At 30.4% G+C, this 23438-nt stretch overlaps 1 protein-coding gene across 11 annotated transcripts in view; it reads left to right on the top strand.

The window, feature by feature from the left end:
* The window catches only part of LOC142222608 (collagen alpha chain CG42342), a 730115-nt gene that overhangs the window by 693516 nt on the left and 13161 nt on the right, over window positions 1-23438 (top strand). For 5 of the 11 annotated variants that reach the window (XM_075292830.1, XM_075292826.1, XM_075292833.1 and 2 more), the window contains exons 10-13: window positions 15050-15409; window positions 15470-15544; window positions 15606-15746; window positions 16514-16576. The exons of 1 other annotated variant lie outside the window; for it this stretch is intronic. In XM_075292830.1, coding sequence (XP_075148945.1) covers window positions 15050-15409; window positions 15470-15544; window positions 15606-15746; window positions 16514-16576 — 639 coding nt within the window. Of the gene's footprint in view, window positions 1-15049; window positions 15410-15469; window positions 15545-15605; window positions 15747-16513; window positions 16577-16785; window positions 17041-23438 lie in introns of those variants that run through there. 5 more of the 11 variants (XM_075292829.1, XM_075292831.1, XM_075292837.1 and 2 more) reach the window with 2 other exon arrangements.

Here is a 23438-nt window from a genome sequence, read left to right as displayed (position 1 = left end):
TTCCTTGTACAAAAGTCGATAAACTTTTCAATGAAGTCGTATTGTCCTTATAATTAAGTGATTTGACTTAAAAATGGGTATCTTAACATGAAAGAAAAAATTTATAGGCTAAGGTAAACTTAACTTTAATAATTCAGAAAAATTCTTTAAATTTAATGAAATTGTCTTAAAATTTATTGTGTTTTTGAATCTTGACTACAAAGCAAAAAATCGTTCAAATATAGGACATGTTTTTCAAAACTTTATTTTAAAGAAGTTTTTTACTTCAAACATAGCATAGTTTCTACTGGAAGTCTAGTCTTAATTTGGAAAATAAAATTGCCATTAACTCGTTTTTAAAGGACTTTGATAGCATATGAAGAAAAAAAAAGCTGAGAAAGCAAAAAATTAAAACTTGCTTCCTAGAGGCGAGTACACAAAACCTAAATTTAAAAGAGAATTGTGTCTTAAAAGTATCCTTACTTGTATTCTCCGCTTCTTTGGCTCGGAATCAATACCAAATTTTCTAAAGTAAAGACAAAATCTTTTGGAACCGAGTATGCTTTTTTTTCAGTGTACGGTCATGCAAAAATTCGTCAAAATTTTATTTTTATAGAAAATTTTATTTTTATAAACACATAAAATTTTATATTTATAGAAAATTTAGTCAAAATTTTATTTTTATAGAAAATTTTGTCAACATTTTATTTTTATAGAAAATTTTGTCAAAACTATATTTTTACAGAAAATTTTGTCAAAATTATATTTATAGAAAATTTTGTCAAATTTCATTTACATACAAAATTTTGTCTAAATTTTATTTTTATAGAAAATTTTGTTAAAATTATATTTTTATAGAAAATTTTGTTAAAATTATATTTTTATAGAAAATTTTGTTAAAATTTTATTTATGTACAAAATTTTGTCAAAATTATATTTTTGTAGAAAATTTTGTGAAAATTTTTTTTTATAGAAAATTTTGTGAAAATTTTATAAAAAATTTTGTCAAAATTATATTTTTATAGGAAATTTTGTCAAAAATTTTTTTTTATAGGAAATTTTGTCAAAATTTTATTTTTTAGAAAATTTTGTCAAAATTATATTTTTATAGGAAATTTTGTCAAAATTTTATTTTTATAGAAAATTTTGTAAAAAATTAATTTTTATAGAAAATTTTGTCAAGATTATATTTTTATAGAAAATATTGTCAACATTTTATTTATATACAAAATTTTGTCAAAATTTTATTTATATACAAAATTTTGTCGAAATTATATTTTTATAGAAAATTTTGTCAAAAATATATTTTATAGAAAATTTTGCCAAAATTTTATTTGCCAGCTACAATAATGGGCAAAAAATATACGAAAGTTCATTTCATGCTAGAAATGTGTAACTGCTTTTGCTAATTTCAAACAAAGTACTAGACTAGGTTTTTAATGCCTGCCTCGTCAAAATTATATTTTTATAGGAAATTTTGTCAAAATTATATTTTTATAGGAAATTTTGTCAATATTGTATTTTTTAATAAATTTTGTCAAAATTATATTTTTATAGGAAATTTTGTCAAAATTTTATTTTTATAGGAAATTTTGTCAATATTGTATTTTTTAATAAATTTTGTCAAAATTATATTTTTATAGGAAATTTTATTTTTATAGAAAATTTTATAAAAATTTAATTTTTATAGAAAATTTTGTCAAATTTACTTTTTATAGAAAATTTTGTCAAGATTATAGTTTTATAGAAAATTTTGTCAAAATTTTATTTATATACAAAATTTTGTCAAAATTATATTTTTATAGAAAATTTTGTCAAAACTTTATTTTTATAGAAAATTTTGTCAGCATTTTATTTTTGTAGAAAATTTTGTCAAAATTTTATTTTTATAGCAAATGTTGTCAAAATTTTATTTTTATAGAAAATTTTGTGAAAATTTTATTTTTATAGAAAATGTTGTGAAAATGTTATTTCTATAGAAAATTTTGTCAAAATTTAATTTTTAGGGAAATTTTTGTCAAAATCTTTTTTTATCGAAAATTTTGGCAAATTTTAATATTTATAGAAAATTTTGTCAAAATTTTATTTTTATAGAAAATTTTGTCAAAATTTTATTTTTTTAGGAAATTTTGTCAAAATTTTATTTTTATAGGAATCTTTATTAAAAATGCAAATCGCATGATACATATGGGCTCTATATCTAAATTTGGTTAAATTTTTCCTCATGTTTTTTTTTTTTTTAATATTTGAAGACCTCTCCAACTAGGTTAGGTTTTTATCGATTTTTTTTATTCTCTCTTATCAATAAAATAGCAATTTATAAAATATTTTGCCACATTATATCAGCTCGATCAAATCTAAATGAGTTTTCCTATCAAAATGAATATTCCAAACAGAATTATGTTTCTGATGTTCACAATAAAGGACTTTAGTGTAGCCCACTTCCCCTCATTCTTAAATACTAAATAAAGCAATACAATTCACTTCATTCCTCCCCCAACCAACTGTTATCCCACGGTCATCAAATTAAACTTGAGATATTGCTATACGCCTCCACTAAACTACATGGACTGATGACTCGTGTCCATAATTTTGTGACTTCTTAATCTTTAATCTCTGCAGAAAAAATTATATTTATAAGACAACGAACGACCAACACAAATAAAACACACAAAAAAAAAATCAAGAATCAACGATCCAAAAACAAGTACAGAGAAGGCAGTAAAATAACAATGAATACTTGTTAATATTATCATTTATCTCAACTAAAATAAATTGTTGTCATTTATTGTTGGCTGGACGATGGCAAGGAGCATTGTGGAATAAGGACAACAACAACTACAAAAAATTCCTCCATAAAATCCTAAGGAAGAGCAGTAACATTCCAGGCAATACTACAAAACAATTGTCTAATCTTAATTACTTAGTGGGGACCAAAAGGACATACAGAAAAGATACTATAGTAAAAACCAAAAATTGTGGTCTGCCCCTCCTATGGGCTGAGGTGGTGGAGGAAAAACCACATAAAATTACTTTAAATCAAGGATGACAAAAAGCAACAGACGAAAACAAGTATTCCCAGGATGTACCAAAGACTGTAGTCTGACCATATCCTATTTTTAAGGAAACGTTTATACAAGAATCACTTTTAATAACTTTAATAAATTGTCAAATCACCAAAGAGAGAATATTGGTTTTCCTGTTTCTTCTTTTTTGGCATTTAAACAATTTGCAATTTATTCAGTAAATTCTTAAAGCCCAAATCACATACAACAGCCATTTGAATACTTCAATGTCTATTTACTTTTAATGTTTTTTTTTTTTTTTTTGGTTATAAAAACTCGCATTTTCTATTTTTCTGGCAATAAGCAAAATTAAAGTTTTCGAGACGAGGGTTTCGAGATATCAAAACCACCAACCCGGCTCTATGGTTGTCTGGCTGGGAATCATCAAGTTCATCGAGTTAATGGAAAACAAAAGAAGAATTCCCCTTTGTCACTTGCAATATGGTTAAGTTCATAATGTCTACAACTACAACCAACAATAGAACAGGAACTAAAATACTCTGATGTATGAGTATGCCAGCTACAATAATGGGCAAAAAAAATATACGAAAGTTCATTTCATGCTAGAAATGTGTAACTGAAATTCCTTAGGGCTTTTGCTAATTTCAAACAAAGTACTAGACTAGGTTTTAATGCCTGGCTCTTGCAATGGCAAATAAAGATAGTTACACCATTTCCATTTGCAATGAGGATTTATAAATAGTATACGAATTTATTATTAAGGACCTCGACTAAAATATTTTAAATTGCGGTCTATATTTAAATATTTGGCATCATACTTCGAAAATATAACAGATGAGAATCAATTTGGGTTTATAAAAAAATATTAAAGTGGAGGAAGCTTTCTCATACTGGGATAGTTTTAACTAAACCGCAATAGTAGTAAATTGGTTGGTTTTCAGTGTATTAGTTTTTTCTAATTCTCTAGCAGAACATTTTTGTATACCAAATTATAATGAAACCCCTTCTAAATTACCTCGGCAAAAATCTTAATTTTTTGAGTAATTATCCGAGGAAGACATTAGGTTAGGTTAGGTTAGGTGGCAGCCCGATGTATGTTATCAGGCTCACTTAGACTATTCAGTCCATTGTGATACCACATTGGTGAACTTCTCTCTTATCACTGAGTGCTGACCGATTCCATGTTAAGCTCAATGACAAGGGACCTCCTTTTTATAGCAGAGTCCGAACGGCGTTCCAAATTGCACTGAAACCACTTAGAGAAGCTTTGAAACCCTCAGAAATGTCACCAGCATTACTGAGGTGGGATAATCAACCGTTGAAAAACTTTTTGGTGTTCGGTCGAAGCAGGAATCGAACCCACGACCTTATGTATGCAAGGCGGGCATGCTAACCATTGCACCATTGGAATTATCATTGTGATTTATAAAAAAGTTTCCCAACAAAAACAACATTTATTAAAAATATTTTTGATCGCCTTACACACACAAAAATTTCACGAAAATTTTTCCAATTAAAATTTTAATTGAGTTTTAAAAAATATTCAATTAAAAATTTAATTAATTCAACAAATTTTTTAATTGAAACAAAAATCAATCACAAAAATAATAGTATCAATTAATTTTTTAATTGGATCAATTAACTTTTTAATTGACCTTCAATTAATTTTTTAATTGATACTATCATTTCTGTGATTGAAGACATTTCAATTAAAAATTAATTGGATCAACTAATTTCGTGATTGCATCAGAAAAAAAATTTTTGTGTGTAGAAGCAATAAAAGTCGTAAATTCTACAAAAAAAAAATAGAGAACGTTGGATTAACTTCAAACTATTTGGTCTGAGACTTCGGTTTTCAAAATTTAAGTTTACAAATTCCCAATTTCTTCTACTTCATATTTAGAATTTGGTATTACAATCTATCTAATCTCTATGAAGAAATCTCCTCAACGATTTCTTCATCGGTTAATAACTCTGTGGCAACTACAATCATTTCCAATTGGCCTTCATTATAGTTGACAAATTTATTGTACAATTATTACGAGAATGCCACACCAAAATGTGCTAGTGTAAGGTTATATAAACGTTACACTAGCACATTGCACTGTGGAACAGGATATTATATGTTAGCTACTTTAAAAATTTTGCAAAAATTTAGCACAGAAAATTATAATGAAATGGAAATTTGATTGTATGATTGGTTGTACAACTAACATCATTACCATTCGGGTAACTTCAAATTGATTTTATAGTGGATAATTGTCCGATGTCGAATAGAAAAATTTATATGGGCTTAGCAGTTAAGCCGCCTCTGCAGGATGCAAACATTTTAATGTCAGCCGCCGCCGAAAAAAATGCTCGGCTTGATTCTCTGCCCCTGAGTCGATCTAGCTATGCCCGTCTGCCTGTGAACACATTTTTGAGATCAACGTCTAGGTCGTAGATTTACTCTAATCGACTTCAAATTTGACACAAGTATATGTTTTCAGATTTAGATATATCTACCATATACATTTTTCCCGATTTACACAAATGCCATAATTTTACTCCGATTTATTTTACAAATATTGTACATCACATTTTGTTTTAATATCGGGGGTCTGATCATTATGAAGCGTAATTTGAAGATTCAGACCAGTGAAATATACATACACTGAAAAAAAATATTGTTGTGAGGCCAAAAATTTCACGACCTTAAAATACGAATGCGAATTTTGCTTAGACGCATTTGTCTGACATAAAGTTTTTTTATCTAATTATACAATTATTTTTCGAGCTTTATGGACAGATATAGATTAAGGAACATGGTTAATAGAGCCATTGAAAAGAAAACGCCAGATACTAATCTATACACGCCTGGACTGTACATGTTTCGGTTCGGGCGAATGAATCTTTCCACAGCCTTTAAAGGGTGATACGGTCAAAATTTGGTCAATATAAACTTGACGTATTTCTTTCAATTTTGCATTAAATAAACCTGAACACCCCTCATTTTGAAGGTGTGTGTGTGTAGAATGTTGCTCCTATTTTGATTTTGGAATTCACTCTTCAGTTGTCAAAATGCCGTCCAAGCAAGAAGAGCAGCGTATCAAAATTTTGCTCGCGCATCGCGAAAATCCGAGCTACTCGCACGCAAAGCTGGCAAAATCGCTAAAAGTTGCCAAATCAACCGTTACAAATGTAAATAAGTGTTTGGGGAACGTTTGTCGACAGCCAGGAAGTCTGGATCGGGGGGAAATCGAAAACCGGAAGCCGCTGAGACGACAAAGAGAGTTGCCGGTAGTTTCAAGCGAAACCCTAACGTCTCTCTCCGAGGTGCCGCAAATAAGCTGGGTGTATCGTCTACAACCGTGAATCGAGGCAAAAAACGAGCCGGACTAACGACCTACAGGAAGGTAGTGACTCCACATCGCGATGATAAACAAAATACGACGGCCAAAGCGCGATCCCGGAGGCTGTACACGACGATGTTGACGAAGTTTGACTGCGTGGTAATGGACGACGAAACCTACGTCAAAGCCGCCTACAAGCAGCTTCCGGGACAGGAGCTTTATATGACAAAAGGAAGGGGAAAGGTAGCAGATATTTTCAAGCACATAAAACTGTCATAGCTCGCAAAGAAATATCTGGTTTGGCAAGCCATCTGTACCTGTGGCTTGAAAAGCAGCATTTTCATAGCTTCAGGGACTGTCAACCAAGAAATTTACGTGAAAGAGTGTTTGAATAAACGTCTGCTGCATTTCCTGAAGAAACATGGTTGTTCCGTACTGTTTTGGCCGGATTTGGCATCTTGCCATTACGGTAAAAAGGCAATGGAGTGGTACGCCGCCAACAACTTGCAGGTGGTTCCCAAGGACAAGAACCCTCCCAACACGCCAGAGCTCCGCCCAATTGAGAAATACTGGGCTATTGTCAAGCGGAACCTAAAGAAGACCAAAAAACTGCTAAGGACGAGCAGCAGTTCAAGGCAAACTGGCTTTCTGCGGCGAAGAAGGTGGCTGTACAAAATATGATGGCACGTGTCAAGCGTGAGGCCCGGCAATTCGGATTTGGAAAAGCGAAAGCCTAACTGAATATTTTTCCTGAATTTTATACTAATTGAACTTGAAAAAGAAATTTAATTTGATTTTTTAAATAAACGATTTCACCGATTTACACGCGTTTTCCCTTGACCAAATTTTGACCGTATCACCCTTTACTATAGATCTGGTTGGGAGAGATAACTCAATTTTGGGCCCTTTATGCTAACTCCTTATGGAGAGAACATTTCGGAATTTTCTTTAAATTTAATAAAATTATCTCTAAAGTTGTTGTCGTTTTGCATCTTGACTACGCAAAAAAGTGTTCAAAAAGTGTTTTTACCCGAAACATGGCATAATTTCTGCAGGAAGTCGAATCTGAATTTGGAAATTTAAGTTGTCGTTATCGCTTTTCTAAAAGACTTTGACAGCATATGAAAAAAAAGAAAAAATAAAATTTGTTTCCTAGAATCAAGTACGCAAAACTCAAATTTAAAAGAGAATTGGGTCTTTAATTTGCCCTTACTTGAATTCTACGCATCTTTCGCTCGGAATCATTACCAAAATCATTAGTGTAAAGAAAAAATATTTGGAACAGGACATGTTTTTTTTTCAGTGTATCTTAGGTGATGGAATTCTCTCTTATCATTGAGTTTTCACAAATTCTATACATAAGGGAACAGCGTGTAGCGGTAAGTGGCTACCACAACACTGACAAAAAATGCCTTTATATTAAATTATAATAGAAACTTTAAGTCATCGAAGTACTTCTTACGAATTTTTGAAATGGTGTACATTACGTCAAAGTATATATTCCGTTTTTGTGTATTTTTGCTTTATTACTCAAGAACAATGTTGGTTCTTTGAATTTGGTGGTTTTGCAAGAAAAGTCGTGAAAAAACAGGATTCCTTTAATTTTTTATGGAAACAATGGATAGAGATACAAATAAACTCGCATACATAAAACATACTATATAATGAAACCAGGCTATAAAAGGAAAAACCACTTTTACCCATAGATATCTAAAAGTCATATCCTAACTTCAACAACAAGAATGTTTGTGGAAATTTTCGTATTACATTGGTAGTCATATTTACTTAGGTATGATTGAGGATACTAACCAAAAATTCACTTGTGTTTGCATAGCTCTCGATTTTTCTCGAGAACCTGCTGATGTTTTCGGTGAGCCATGGCCAATATGCTGTTTTTTCCATAGTAAGCTAAAGTACATATGCTAATGGATTTAAGCCTATAATAGTAACAAGATTAAAATACATTTTTCGTTCATTTTTTGATTTCGCAGGAAATGAAACGAATGTTGTAAATTGATTGCTAGTATATAGTCAAATCTGATCCTGAGCTAGCGAAACTTATTTTATTTACCCTCGTTCAGGGAGAGGGAGAAAAGTGTTTCCCGACAAAATAATTTTAATGTACTTTATTCCATATGCTAACGTACCGCATATTTCTTAGATGTTTTTCATTGTCCTTAATGCCTTGTTTCTTGTATGAATTGCTTTTTTTCTCACAATCTTCCTGATTTCCATTGTTGTTGTTGTCATTGTTTGGTCATGGTATCCTTACCACAGAAAATTACTACCACTACTCTCCCTATTGTAGTCATTTGCGTACGTGAGTATAAAACATATGAATGTCCTTGTTTAGAAAAACCATATACTAAACCACATACGACACAATGTCCTTTTTGTTATAGTAAATTTGTTTCCTTACTGGAGTTTAATGTGAACGCTAAGGGTTTTGTATTTTAGTATTTCCTTCATTTATTTCCCAGAGATGGAAGGAGCAAAAAAACGACTATGATGGTATACAAATACTACAATATATTGTTGTCATCATTTGTCATGTGCTGGCTTTTAGATTTCCTTTTCATTTTTTTTGTCTTTGATGGGTATAAATTTAAAGAAAAAAACAATAAAAATAGAAAATATATGCAGTCCCAAAGCCACAAACTGATGGAAATGGAAATATTCTCAGAGAAACCGGAAAAAAATCGTTTGTTTCCGTTTCCTGAAGTGTTGCCATTGTAAATGCATTTTTCAATTGTCGTATTCGCATTCTCTTCTATGCTTTGAGTATGTTTCATTTTAAAAATCAAATGAGAGTAAGAGTGCTTTTTATAGTCAGAGAATATATGTGTGTGTAAGTTTATTAAATATTCTAGCCATTTTTCTTAATAGTCTTTGCGATATTTTCGTTTTCTTTTGTGATATACTTTCCAAATAAGAGTAAAAGTCCGTGTCCGTTCTCGATATTCCATCCATTAGTCTCCATTATGATATTTTAGAAAAATTTCTCCATATAAACCTAATATACATATATATGTATGTATGTATGGAAAACCCTTTCGAAAAGGAAATATACATATGAATATATGTGCCTTTTAACACTTTCCGATTCTGATTCGTAGAAACTCTTTGGTATTCTTTTGTCTACATCCTTGTGAGAATATATTTCAACTCGTTGCCTTACTACCATAACACAGTATGGTGATAACTGAAAGGAATATCTCAGTGATTCTTTTCTATGGATTTCTTCGATATTGCTGGCTATTGTGACAGAGTACCAGAATTTAAAATTCATGCAATATGTTTTAAACCTTGGTATTTTTCTCTTGGTGCTGAAATATTTTCCAGCTCCAATCACTCCTACATACCCACATCAGATACAGAGGATAACATATTACTCAGTACACTTGGATCAAAAGTTGAAAGTTAACTTTTTGCTCTCAGATACTTGTCCTTTTTGCATACGTTTTTTTTTGTATTGTTGGTTTCATCTCGAATAGAGCACAAAACGGTTGAAAGGAGTAGAATATAAGGATTTATTGAACACCTTGTTAAAGGTTAAATGTTTTCAACAAATGTATTATTGGGTAGACAGACAACTTGAACTATGATTGTAAGCATAGGAATATTTATTTCATGTCTTGGCAAAGGATTGATCAAAATGTTCAGTAAATGTAAAAAATCGGGAGATACAGTGAGGAGGAAAACCTAGTGTATTTTGACCACTTAGGAATATGCTTTATTTGCTTAATAAAAACCGTCTTTTAAGTGCAATTACTACAACATTTATTTCATTTACAGTTTATTTCCTGATAAACAAACCTGTACATTCAGAAAAATTATGTACCCACACTAATGCATTAAATAAAATAAAAATAGGTTAGGTTAGGTAGCAGGCTCACTTAGACTATTCAGTCCACTGTGATACCACATTGGTGAATTTCTCTCTTATCACTGAGTGCTGCCCGATTCCATGTTAAGCTCAATGACAAGGGACCTCCATTTTATAGCCGAGTCGGAACGGCTTTCCACCTTGCAGTGAAACCACTTAGAGAAGCTTTGAATCCCTCAGAAATGTCACCAGCATTACTGAGGTGGGATAATCCACCGCTGGAAAACTTTTTTGGTGTTCGGTCAAAGCAGGAATCGAACCCACGACCTTGTGTATGCAAGGCGGCATTGCTAACCATTGCACCACGGTGGCTCCCAAAATATAAAAGTAAGTCTGAATCCAGTTTTGCACTGTTTGCATAATACATAAAAATCAAATGTCTTAGTATTTAGCCCATAGACCTTTATTTCTAATTATGGTTTTAACTCGTCTTGACATACTTCTACTAAGCTTTTTTATTATTTCTTTTGGAATATCCGACTAATTGTGCTAAACTTGGCTCTAGATCTCATCGCTATTTTTGGCGCACTTTGGTGTAATCTCAAGCACCTTTTAACCAGAGACCATAAATTCTCAATGCGATTGAAATCGGGGCTTTGTGGTAGCCTTTTGAGCTTTTTAGAACTGTGCTCCGACAACCATTTCCTTACTATTTTGTAAGTATGCTTGGGTTTGCCTTTTTGAAAAATAACTTGATCCTCAAGGTAGGCGCAAACTCCACAAACTCTGGTAAATTTAATTGCACAATATCAAGGTCTCCTTTTTCATGATTCCTTATCACTAACCAACGGTCAAGTGTGTCTCCATCCCCATACCATGGTACTTCCCCCTCTATGTTTTACGGTTTATATGATGTGGTGTTTTTGTAGACTTTGTCATTACCAGTAATGTTCGGAGGTCGTTACCAGTAATGTTCTATCATTAGATAGAATGACCATGTAACATATATCCAGTTATCAACGACTCAATCTCTGTGGGCCTTACTAGACATTTTCTATTTAATAAAAATTGCAAAAAGTGAAAACATGCACTCGGGTTGCTCCGCACTGTATTTTAAATTGACATTTTAAAGTGTATGTGTACTTAGTTGATGCACTGCAAAAACTGATCATAATATTTAGTAAATTTAATAAGTGGAGAGTTATATTGTTCATGCACTGCAAAAATTTTACCCAGATTACTATTTGTTAGATATACATTTCTCCAGTTATAAAGGTGATTGAAGCTGAAAAGTTTTTTAATTAAAAAATAATTCATACAATTAACGTTTTAATCAAACCGGGAAGACTGCGAAGTCAGTTCAGAAAGTGATTAAAAATAACTATTTCAAATATTTTTTAATTCAAAAATTATTTAAGTTTTGCAAGCAACATCAATTAAATGTTTAATAGAACCAATTAAACTTTTAATTGAATCAATTGAAAATTGCTAATGAAATCAATTATTTTTTTTATTCAAGTATATTATTATTCCCAATTAAAACTGTGATTGATGTCACATTTTCGTGATTGAAGACTTTTTAATAAAAAAATAATTAGAATAATTAATGTAGTGATTGAATCAGAATTTTTGTTCTTTGTATGTTAGAAAACAAGTTGTTTGTAAGGTATTATTTCAATTAATTTCAGCTATCTTATTTATCCCAATGGAATTAGCCTGAGAAAATACCTCAATACGTAATTGCCTCCCTATGATCTGACAAGAGAAATACATTTCATTGATATTCCATAAAGATATAGAATATCAATAAAATGTAATATCTGTTCAGACCAATTGAGGCGATTTAACTATGATAACTTTAACAGAATACAATTTTTTTTTTGCATTTATATGAACTTTTCAATTAACCAATAGAAATATTATTTTCACACTGATTGTTTACTTCTCTATATTTCAATAGTCATTGTTCAACCAATGAATTGTATATTTTCAATCTTAAAACTACAAAAAAGCAACGAACATTATATGTTGTGACTTCTTCACTCTAGTACTTTAAACCAGTTTCTTAGAAACTTTAATTAACTAACTTTATAATGTTATGGGATATGTTGTGGAATAACACCTTGCAAGAGGATAACATGATATCTTCAATATAAACACTCACATACTGGCATATTACTGCGGTTCTATGTACATAATAATATTTAGATGAGTTTGGTATTTGAGGCCATACATAGTGTACGTGTTTGCCGGAAGACACTAACATACCGGTATGAATAACTTCCGGTTAGATACAAATGGTATAGGTGTACGAGCATGCGGTTTATATCATTCATTGTTTATTGTATATGTGGGTATGCGTGTGGTAAGCATACACCATACGCTACTCACATTATATGTATAAATTTCATAAATCCGCAAAGATAGATAGAAGAGTAGAAACTATTGAACTATATTTCGATGTAGAAGATTTTCGACAAAAATCAATTCTATTGAATAATATGCCTTAATTAAAAAGAGTAAGTAAGTCAGGCAATTTATATGGGTACTAAACCAACAACTATACAGAAAAGGCAACTTAAGAAGTGATTTGGCTTCCTTACGTCTCAAAAAATAAACGAAAGTTTTTTTGCAAATATACATGGATTAAACCGAAATATTAATAATTTCCATATTAAGACGACAGATTTCGTTTATGTGACCAATTATAAGAGCACTGACACCACTATATTCATTGAATATTCTGAAAAATTTAGCTTATCTGAAAGACAGATAAAATTATTAAATAAATTAATGTATTTCATTTTTCAATCGGGAGTTGCCCCCAAAAACTCCAATTTAATTTAAAATTCCACACAAAAATCTTCAAAAACTTTTTGTTAAGTTTTTATGAATGAAATAAAGCAATAAACTCTCTTCTAAAAACAACCTAATAATTCAAAATGTTTAAAAATATTTATATTTATCATAGCAACAGTTTGCAAATTAATAACATCATAATTTCAAAACCAGGAGGTGGGTGATCAAACACAATTAATGAGTATTAATGTATGGGTAAATAATAATCGAATTTATATTATATGAAAATCGTTCTCGAGAAATAAAAATAGGAGTTCTGTCAGCAAGTATTTATGAACCAAAATTTACTTCTATATACACTCAAAAAAAAGTTTACTTGGATCCAAAGATTTTGACCTTCCCTTAAGGATTGTGGTATTGATTCCGAGCCAAAGATGCCGCTTCTTTAAAATAAAGACATTTTTAGCGACCTATCTGGCTTTAAATCAAGGACCAATAAAATTAAAATAAGGATACAAATCTCATTTATCAAATTTCCATTCTCTGTTCGCGGTTTATTAATAAAGGTACTCACGTGCAAACAAATGCCAGTTTAAAAATCCAAATTATAACGGATACTTAAAAGTAAAAAATGTTTTCTTAATTCAAAAAAAAAAAACTTTAAACCAAAGACGCTAATCCTCAAAATAAGTATTAGGCTATATTTGAAGCTTTTTTATCTTAAATCTAAAGATTCAATATTTCAGTTCATTTAAGGACAATTTCTTTAAATTAAAAATGCGTTTCTTTACTTTAAGGAAAATTAGCCTTAGTTCAAAGACATGCGACTTTAAGGGAGAGGCACAAATTTACAAACTTTGTGTCCTAAATTTAATGAAAAAAAATTTTGAAGCAAAGATTATAATCTTTATTTGAATTAAAATGTCATTATTTTAAAGCAATTTTCCTTAATATTTAGTAAATTTCGCATCCTAAAGTTTAGGTTGCGTAATCTTTAATATCACGTAAATATTTTTTCAGTATACCCAAGAAGTAAAATTGGGTGATCTATCAATTTGAAGGCGTCCTTAAAAATGGGATATATTGTCCAAATCAGTAATGTACGTAGATGAGAGGGCAACATTCGACCCGAGTCCTCTCGAATATAAATTAGCGCTTCAACCTATCGAATAAACCCCAAATCCTCTATTTGCACCATATGTATGCCGTAGAATGGAAAGGAACAACGTTTTTTTTTTTTATTTTTAACATTTGATAAGGAATAGAGCGCTGGTATGAATCCATATCATCAACAGCGAACATAATATTTTAAGATAAGGACTATTTCTATATTTTTGGCTTGAATTTACTTTCTTCAAAATTACATTAAAAAAAGATAGGCCCTTAAATTGCTTTGACAGTTTTTTTTTTTGTAATTTATAGTAGTGTTATTTCGTCATGGGTTTGAAGCATAACCAACTTGCCACTGTTTTAGGGCAAATATCCGAATAGATCTAATCCCACTACGTTTCTCTAATATACGAAATCTTTTTCTGTACCGATTTTAAACGTCAGTAAGTTTCTTAACGAAAAAGAGTTTCACAATAATTTGATTTTATTTATGGGGAGCAGAGCAAAAATCACCTTCTGCTTCTTGAAACTTCTATAAAAATTTGGACTTCAACATATAATTTTGGCAACTGGGATAAATTAATACTTAACATATTTATATTTTTAATCTATAATCATCTAAACACGATGTTGCAATTGCACCTAATATACACAAGCACAAATATTGGGCGAAGGATGGTAATAACAATTCCACAAACTTTTTAACAAACAAATCTTCGCACTCAGGAATAAAAATTTGTCAAACCCCACACAAACGAATTGAAGCCAACATGGTTTTAAAAATATTTACATAAATATTTACACAGCAAAACACACAAAACTAAAACCACTACAGCACATAAGTGTCCTCCAGAGAGAGAGAGAGAGAGAGAGAGAGAGAGTAAATGTATTATGATCTTCCCAATTGTTCAAAGAACTTATCGGATTTCCCTTCACTTCTTTTACTTTGAATTGGTTCTAAATGCCATTCTCTTTAGATATTTGGACCTGGTGGTGCTAAAGATGAAGACTATGATGATCCTCCAGTTACTTTATTACGTGGTCCTCCTGGTCCACCCGGTAATCCTGGTAAAGATGGTCGCGATGGACGTGATGGTTCAAAGGGTGAACCAGGAGAACCCGGCGAACCTGGTTCATTGGGTCCTCGTGGCTTAGATGGTTTGCCAGGTGAACCTGGTATTGAAGGACCTCCTGGTCTACCTGGTTATCAAGGACCTCCCGGAGAAAAAGGTGATCGCGGTGATATTGGACCTCCCGGCCTTATGGGACCACCTGGTCTGCCCGGACCTCCAGGTTATCCTGGTGTGAAAGGAGATAAAGGCGATCGTGGTGACTCAGTGAGTATTTAAAATGTTCTATTAAATGATGAAAAGATTTCTGATTAGCCCTTTCACTAGAAGTACAGAAAAATGCGTAGACGTCAAGACGATGGTATGGCCGATGCACCCCACCATATGCCCACTATTGAATATGTAAGTATTAATTTAATGCTTGGTCTTTGAATAGTAATAAAAATGTTTTATTTAATTTTAGTTATATGGACCCCCTGGTCCACCTGGCCCCATGGGTCCTCCAGGCCATCCTGGCAAGACTGGCGAAAGAGGTTTGGATGGTCGTAAAGGAGATCCAGGCGAGAAGGGCACTAAAGGTGATCAAGGTCCCATGGGTTTACCGGTAAGTAGTGCATCCGAACTGCACAGATGTATAAAATAATTTAATAGATGAATATTAGAATATTCGAAGATTAGTATTTTCAAATCCTGCTTTTGCTTTTTTAATTTAATCTACATCTACTTCCGCGCCACCATCTGGGTCCACCATGCTTTCCAGGCTTTGTAGAATTTGTCTACTGAGGCATTAGGTTAGGTGGCAGCCCGATGTATCAGGCTCACTTAGACTATTCAGTCCATTGTGATAACACAGTGGTGAACTTCTCTCTTATCACTGAGTGCTGCCCGATTCCATGTTAAGCTCAATGACAAGGGACCTCCTTTTTATAGCCGAGTCCGAACGGCGTTCCACATTGCAGTGAAACCACTTAGAGAAGCTTTGAAACCCTCAGAATTGTCACCAGCATTACTGAGGTGGGATAATCCACCGTTGAAAAACTTTTTTTTGGTATTCGGCAGTAGCAGGAATCGAACCCACGACCTTTGTGTGTGCAAGGCGGGCATGCTAACCATTGCACCACGGTGGCTGAGGCATTACTTTGGCCTTCCGCGTATTTTGCGGTATTGATATTAATACTTTGAGTTTTGTAGAATTTATTTACAATACTGTGTCATTCAAGTTGTTTTGGACGAAACCCCTATAGAGTTCAATTTAGGAATGTCAGTCTTTCCAAAAGATTTCCACAAAGTCATATCAGTCCCTACTAGTTTTGGATCGCAAAATACTTCTTTTAAATAGAATTCATTATTGTACTATTTTATTTTTTGTAGGGTCCTATGGGAATGCGTGGTGATTCTGGACCAATGGGACCTTCGGGAAAAGCTGGCCTTCCGGTAAGTTAAAATATCTTTTTATACATTGTAAACGCAAATAGTTTTCAATAAAAAATTGCTTTGGCTTATAGACACACACACATACATATATTAAAACAAAATCAAAATTTTTTTAATGTAGCTAACAAAAATCACAAATTTAATGTTGGTGTGACTAATATTCTAAAACATAACAATTTCTTTCCTTTTCTTTCTCTCTTTTTCACCAGGCGTGGGAATACTAATATTCATAATATAAAATAAAAAAGATTGAATTAATAGAGAACCGTTTATAAACTTTAACCAAAATTAAAAAAAAAAAACAGTGCAGCTAAAGACAAATATAATTTAATTTTCCTTTGTAATTTAAATTGCATTGCATCGTAAAAGTGGTTTTAAAATCTCCATGACAATTGATCGGTTAAAAGGAAAATCCTTAAAAAAAAATCCGTGTACAAATATCGTTTATAAATTTAAATCAAAAAAAAAAAAAAATAATACTCATTTAATCTCATTATGTATATGCAATAATTTACTAATATATCATTTACGAAATCATTCAAATCTCCAAGTATTTTCAAGACCATTAAAATATTTAATGAAAAACAATTGAAAAAAAAACACATTTTGGTTAAATCCAAGATAATAACTGCTTTGAATGTAACTCTGACAGATTAAATTTACATAATACAAATGATAACCAGTTCAAATGTTACCAATGCTAACAACGCAATCATATCAATTACGAAAATATTTAAAAACATAATCTAAATCGAAGGTGTTGACAAAAAAATCTTTAAACTAAAATCTTCAAAACAGATCCGAAAACCTATTTACACACTCAAACGAAAAAAAAAAACAACAACAAATAATATTATATATAATATAAATTATTCCCATATTTTCAATTATCTCTTCTAACCAATACCCTATAATAATTTCAAAACATTCTGTTCTCTTAACAATTTTGAATATATTTCCAATCCAACCAAATATCCATCCGTTGAAAACGGTTATACATCCCAGAAAAAATGCAAAAAAAAACTTAAGAAAAATCAAACGCTTTTGCATAAAACTCAAAATATTTACATTGTGTTTTAAGGAAATACATTAGAAGGTACCGTCCATGGGCTTTGAACACAGAACATATTAATAATATACAATTTCAAAACAAATGATCTAAAAAGAAAATATATTAAAATATTTTAAATTGTACATTTAATGTCTGCCAAAGCTTAAAGTTCGAAGGAAGAGAAACACACAAAAAATGAAAAATAAAGATTACACACTTCATGTACAATAACTAATTAAATAGAAATAATAGATTAATAAATTAAACCGTGTAAAATTGTGTAGTTATAAACCACATCAACTAATGAACGCATTAAAGAGGTCTTTAAAAAGCTAATAATGTGTAATAATATACAGTATGTGTCATAATTGTGGTGATTTTTATTAAAATTCGCCAGTTAAAAAAATTAATTGATCCAATTAAAAATTTGATTCCAGTTTTGATTAAGCAATTCATTAAATCAATTATATCTTTAATAGATTTAATTAATTAAATTTATTAAAATTTTATTTGTACTAAAATTTTAGTCAATAAAAATATTTTGTCTGTGTATATAAAAAGTATTTGTGACCGAACAAAATTTCCAATTACATTTTCAATTGGAAATATTTTTTCATTTTATTAAAAAAATAATTGGGATAACTAATATTTTAATTGCAAATGTAAAAGCTTTAATCATTTTCTTAACTGACTTCCTTTTTTAATTTGATTAAAAAGTTGAATGCATCAGGTTTTATTACGTTTTCAACTTCAATACTTAGTCAAAAAACCAATTTATTAAAAAGCATTGATAATGGGTAAATGTTGGTAATGGAGTACATATTTCAAACAAGAAATCTATCCTGGAAGCTTGGTTTATTTAGAATCAGCTTATTAAAAATTTGGCAAAAAAAAATTTAAAACTAATTGAAACTTTCGCAAAATTAATAAAAGTCGAATTTTTCAATTTCAATTCAATTTCAATTCATCCAAAATTACATAGGTTTACATATAGTATTGAAGACAATTTTGAGATTTTATCTATAAGATATTGCAACAAATAAATACTATATTTAAATTTATGCTAACTTATTTAATATATTATATATTTATTGTATTAAGTTAGATTTTGTAGGCAAAAGTGGGAAAAACCTTAATTTAATTTACAGAGAAGGAAATTTTTTAATTTTTTTTTTTTTTGTTTTATATTAGGAAAACCGATTGTTGGTTATAGTTCACAACCGGGCTAAATAGCCGAGAAGAGGAAAATTGAGAATCACATTTTAAGGTCAGACGGGAACTTAGGCTCCAACATAGCACACAGAAAAAAATATCACCAAAATATTTCCAATTAAAAAGTTAATTGAAGTTGAAAATTTTTTCAATTAATAAATTAATTGATACAATTAACTTTTTAATCATGATAGAAACATTAAGTTAATTAAGTCAATGATTGAAAATTTTTAAATTTTTAATTAAAAAATTAATTGATACAATTAACTTTTTAATCAAATTCGGAAGACTAATTCTGTTAACCCTTTCACTACCGAAATAAACCTAATGTTAAAAACTTTAATTTTTCTTCTGTTTTTACTTGTACTACCAGTATGTAGAACAAAAATTGCCATTTTGAAAACCTACTACAAGAGCTATATGAGCTTGTTTTGAAAATTTGATTCTTGAATTGTGACCAAGTGGCCTTACGAAAATAAGCGCTATTTGGCCTATATTGTCCTTCAAAGTGTGAGCAAAAATACAAAAAAGTGTCAGCTATAGTTTTCGTATGAATGTCCATTTACTAGAAACATACAGTAGAAAAATTGTCTCAAATTTTCGTATTTTTCGTTTATTTCTAAAGAAGTTTACAAAAATGTATTTTGGACCTCACCAATATAGAAAATATTTATAGGTTATTTAGATTAAAGCCTCTACTTTGAAATAACATCGAGAAATAAATCAAAACTAAGTGGAAAAACAGAATTTGGTGTCTTTTTCGAATATCCTTCAAAGCGGACATCGGTAGTGAAAGGGTTAAAAAAGTGCTGATTTTTTTTTTAAATTTTAATTAAAAATGTGTTTCAAACAATCATTTGTTAATTCAAATAAAAACTCTAAGCCAATTCAGAAAGTAATTAAAAATAGTTACCTTTTTTAATTAATAAATTAATTGAGTTTTGCAATCAACATCAATTAAATTTTTAATTGAATCAATTAAAAATTAATTGAAATTTGCTGAAAAAATCAATTAATTTTTTAATCAAGAATTTTTTCTATGTCCAATTAAAACTGTGATTGATACTATAATTTTCGTGATTGAAGACATTTCAATCAAAAAAAAAAATTTTTTTGTGGGCACTGATAATACAAGCGAAACACATCACAATGATGTAGAGCTCAGTCTACCTGGAATGGAAGCATTTTTTTTTCATTTCTTCATTAAAAGTCGATTCGAAATTGGGCAAAAAGTGGGCTTTCAATTTTTGTATTCCTACACACAAAAAAAATTCACGAAAATTTTTCAAATTAAAATTTTAATTGAGTTTTAAAAAATATTCAATTAAAAATTTAATTGATTGAACAAAAAATTTTAATTGAAACAAAAATCAATCACAAAAATAATAGTATCAATTAATTTTTTAATTGGATCAATTAACTTTTTAATTGACCTTCAATTAATTTTTTAATTGATACTATCATTTCTGTGATTGAAGACATTTCAATTAAAAATTAATTGGATCAATTAATTTCGTGATTTAATCAGAAAATTTTTTTTTGTGTGTAGTTCATATTTATAAACTATTTTCATTAAATTCAAAAACGCATTTTTAGTTTCGTAATAAAACTTTGTAATTTTCATGCTAAAACATTTGCACAAACTTTCACATCGCCACATTTATGATCTGTACTGTAAAAGCGTTTACAACACAAGCAAACAAATAATTCAAACCAAATATAAATTAAATTAGATAGGCTGATAATAATTTCAATAAAATATAAATCATTTATAGTTTTTGCGGCAAATAACAAAATCTAACATAAATTCACCAAACAGATAGATTTTAAGCCTTTTTTTCGGTCAAAACAAAGTAAATTATATAATTTCATCATCAACACCAAAGTTTTCATCCCATACTAATCATCATCATTGGAAACCAGCAATTGCAGTAACAAAAACCCAATTACAAATAAACACAAAGCTAAAGATAAATATATTTTAAATACTTAAAAAAAAGTTAAAAACTTTAAAACCAACTTTATGGGTTTCACATCATCATATAAAAATGTAATAAAATAAAAATAATAACAATAAAATAATTAAATAAAAACAAATATGACAAATACATGAAAGGATATTTTTTTGGTGTGTGAGTGTGTATGATATCATCTGTATATCTACTACATACAGACAGACAACAAACAAAACACATATGCAAATATACAAGATATACAAATAAACGAATATGGAAAGGATAAATTATTTACATAAAAATGCATCTACGCCAACAAAAAAAATGAATATGACATGAAAAATAAGTCAAGAAAAACAAAACTGATATGAAAATTTAATTGAATGTTAAAGTAAAACAAAAAAATATATTAACGAGGAAACTGAATGTAAATGTAAATCTGTAATATTATATAAATAATAATATATCCATACATACATACGTTCATATATATATGCATATATCTGACTAACGCTAACAATTTCCTTCCATTTCCCAAATCCTCTATTAAAAAGTTTTAACAGATATCGAAATGGATTTTAGCTAATTACATGTCAATTTTTTTCAATTATTAAGACTCCGAAAATGTTATTTAAAACATTGAAATAATATTGGAATTAGTATATATTCCTTTCAGATTCAAATCTACAAACCTTTTATGAGAACTTAGTTATCAGCATCGTACATTTGTACATATTTACACAGATTTTTGTATATTTATCAATTTTAATTTATTTGTTCATTGAATCCCTTTGGTAATGTAAATAGTTATAGAAATACCAAATATTTACGTTGTCATACATATGTATACGTGTTCAGCAACACATTTTGTTTTTCTTCAATTCAATTTAGATGATCACTTCCCATATGGTATTATTTTTCTTTAATTAAAGTTTTGAATTCAATATTAGTTTTAACCATTAATATAAGACATACTATAAGTTTTCCTTCCAAATACTCATCATCATTCATTATTATTAAATAGTACTGTAAGTATTTTAAAAATTAGTTTGTGTAAAATAGGTTAATACAATTATAAAGAGATTAGTTTAGTTGTATAGGTTGGTTTGTGCGCAAAATTTAAAACACAAGTCAACAGAAATTAGTTTTAGGAATAATATGTGTATATATAATTTAAATATAAATATTCCCTAAAACGGCCTTTAAAACGCATCTATTAAAAAATTGTGTTCACTGAGTAAAAAGTTGAATCGGAAGTTTTCCTATGATATGAAGATGTTTGCTTATGTATTTACCAGGGCTGTGGAGTCGAGCCAATTTTGCTCATTTTCTTTCTTAATTTTCTTAATTGCCGTATGTGTCTAAAAGAACACGAATTTGCAAATTGTACAAGAATTGCACACTGAAAAAGTGTGTGAGTCTGCAAGAACTCTATATTTCAAATTTCAGGCCAATAAATTAAAAAGGACAAAAGTTTATATAGAGGCTTCATCAAAGATACCAACAATCGCTAAATGGAATGTTTAAGTTATGATTGTGGACCATAAAATGGATCAATTGATCCCATATTCTAATCTAACCTACTAGAAAACACAAAACAAATCTCCATCATTGGAAGCGCGATTAGTTTATAACACCGTGAAATTTCAACCATATCAATACCTTTTATACCCTCCACCATAGGATGGGGGGTATATTAACTTTGTCATTCCGTTTGTAACACATCGAAATATTGCTCTAAGACCCCATAAAGTATATATATTCTGGGTCGTGGTGAAATTCTGAGTCGATCTGAGCATGTCCGTCCGTCCGTCCGTCTGTTGAAATCACGCTAACTTCCGAACGAAACAAGCTATCGACTTGAAACTTGGCACAAGTAGTTATTATATATGTAGGTCGGATGGTATTGCAAATGGGCCATATCGGTCCACTTTTACGTATAGCCCCCATATAAACGGACCCCCAAATTTGGCTTGCGAGGCCTCTAAGGGAAGCAAATTCCATCCGATCCGGCTGAAATTTGGTACATGGTGTTAGTCTATGGTCTCTAACAACCATGCAAAAATTGGTCCACATCGGTCCATAATTATATATAGCCCCCATATAAACCGATCCCCCGATTTGGCTTGCGAGGCCTCTAAGTGAAGCAAATTTCATCCGATCCGGCTGAAATTTGGTACATGGTGTTAGTATATGGTCTCTAACAACCATGCAAAAAGTGGTCCACATCGGTCCATAATTATATATAGCCTTCATATAAACCGATCCCCCGATTTGGCTTGCGAGGCCTCTAAGAGAAGCAAATTTCATCCGATCCGGCTGGAATTTGGTACATGGTGTTAGTATATGGTCTCTAACAACTATGCAAAAATTGGTCCACATCGGTCCATAATTATATATAGCCCCCATATAAACCGATCCCCAGATTTGACCTCCGGAGCCCCTTGGAAGAGCAAAATTCATCCGATTCGGTTGAAATTTGGTATGTGATGTTAGTATATGGTATCCAACAACCATGCAGGAATTGGTTCATATCAGTCCATAATTATATATAGCACCCATATAAACCGATCCCCAGATTTGACCTCCGGTGCCTTTTGGAGAAGCAAAATTTATCCGATCTGGTTGAAATTTTGTACGTGTA

Source organism: Haematobia irritans, chromosome 1 (assembly GCF_050003625.1).
Source record: "Haematobia irritans isolate KBUSLIRL chromosome 1, ASM5000362v1, whole genome shotgun sequence".
Taxonomy (NCBI): Eukaryota; Metazoa; Arthropoda; class Insecta; order Diptera; family Muscidae; genus Haematobia; species Haematobia irritans.
Note: the sequence above shows the minus strand (reverse complement) of the source record. Positions and strands in the feature narration are given on the sequence as shown.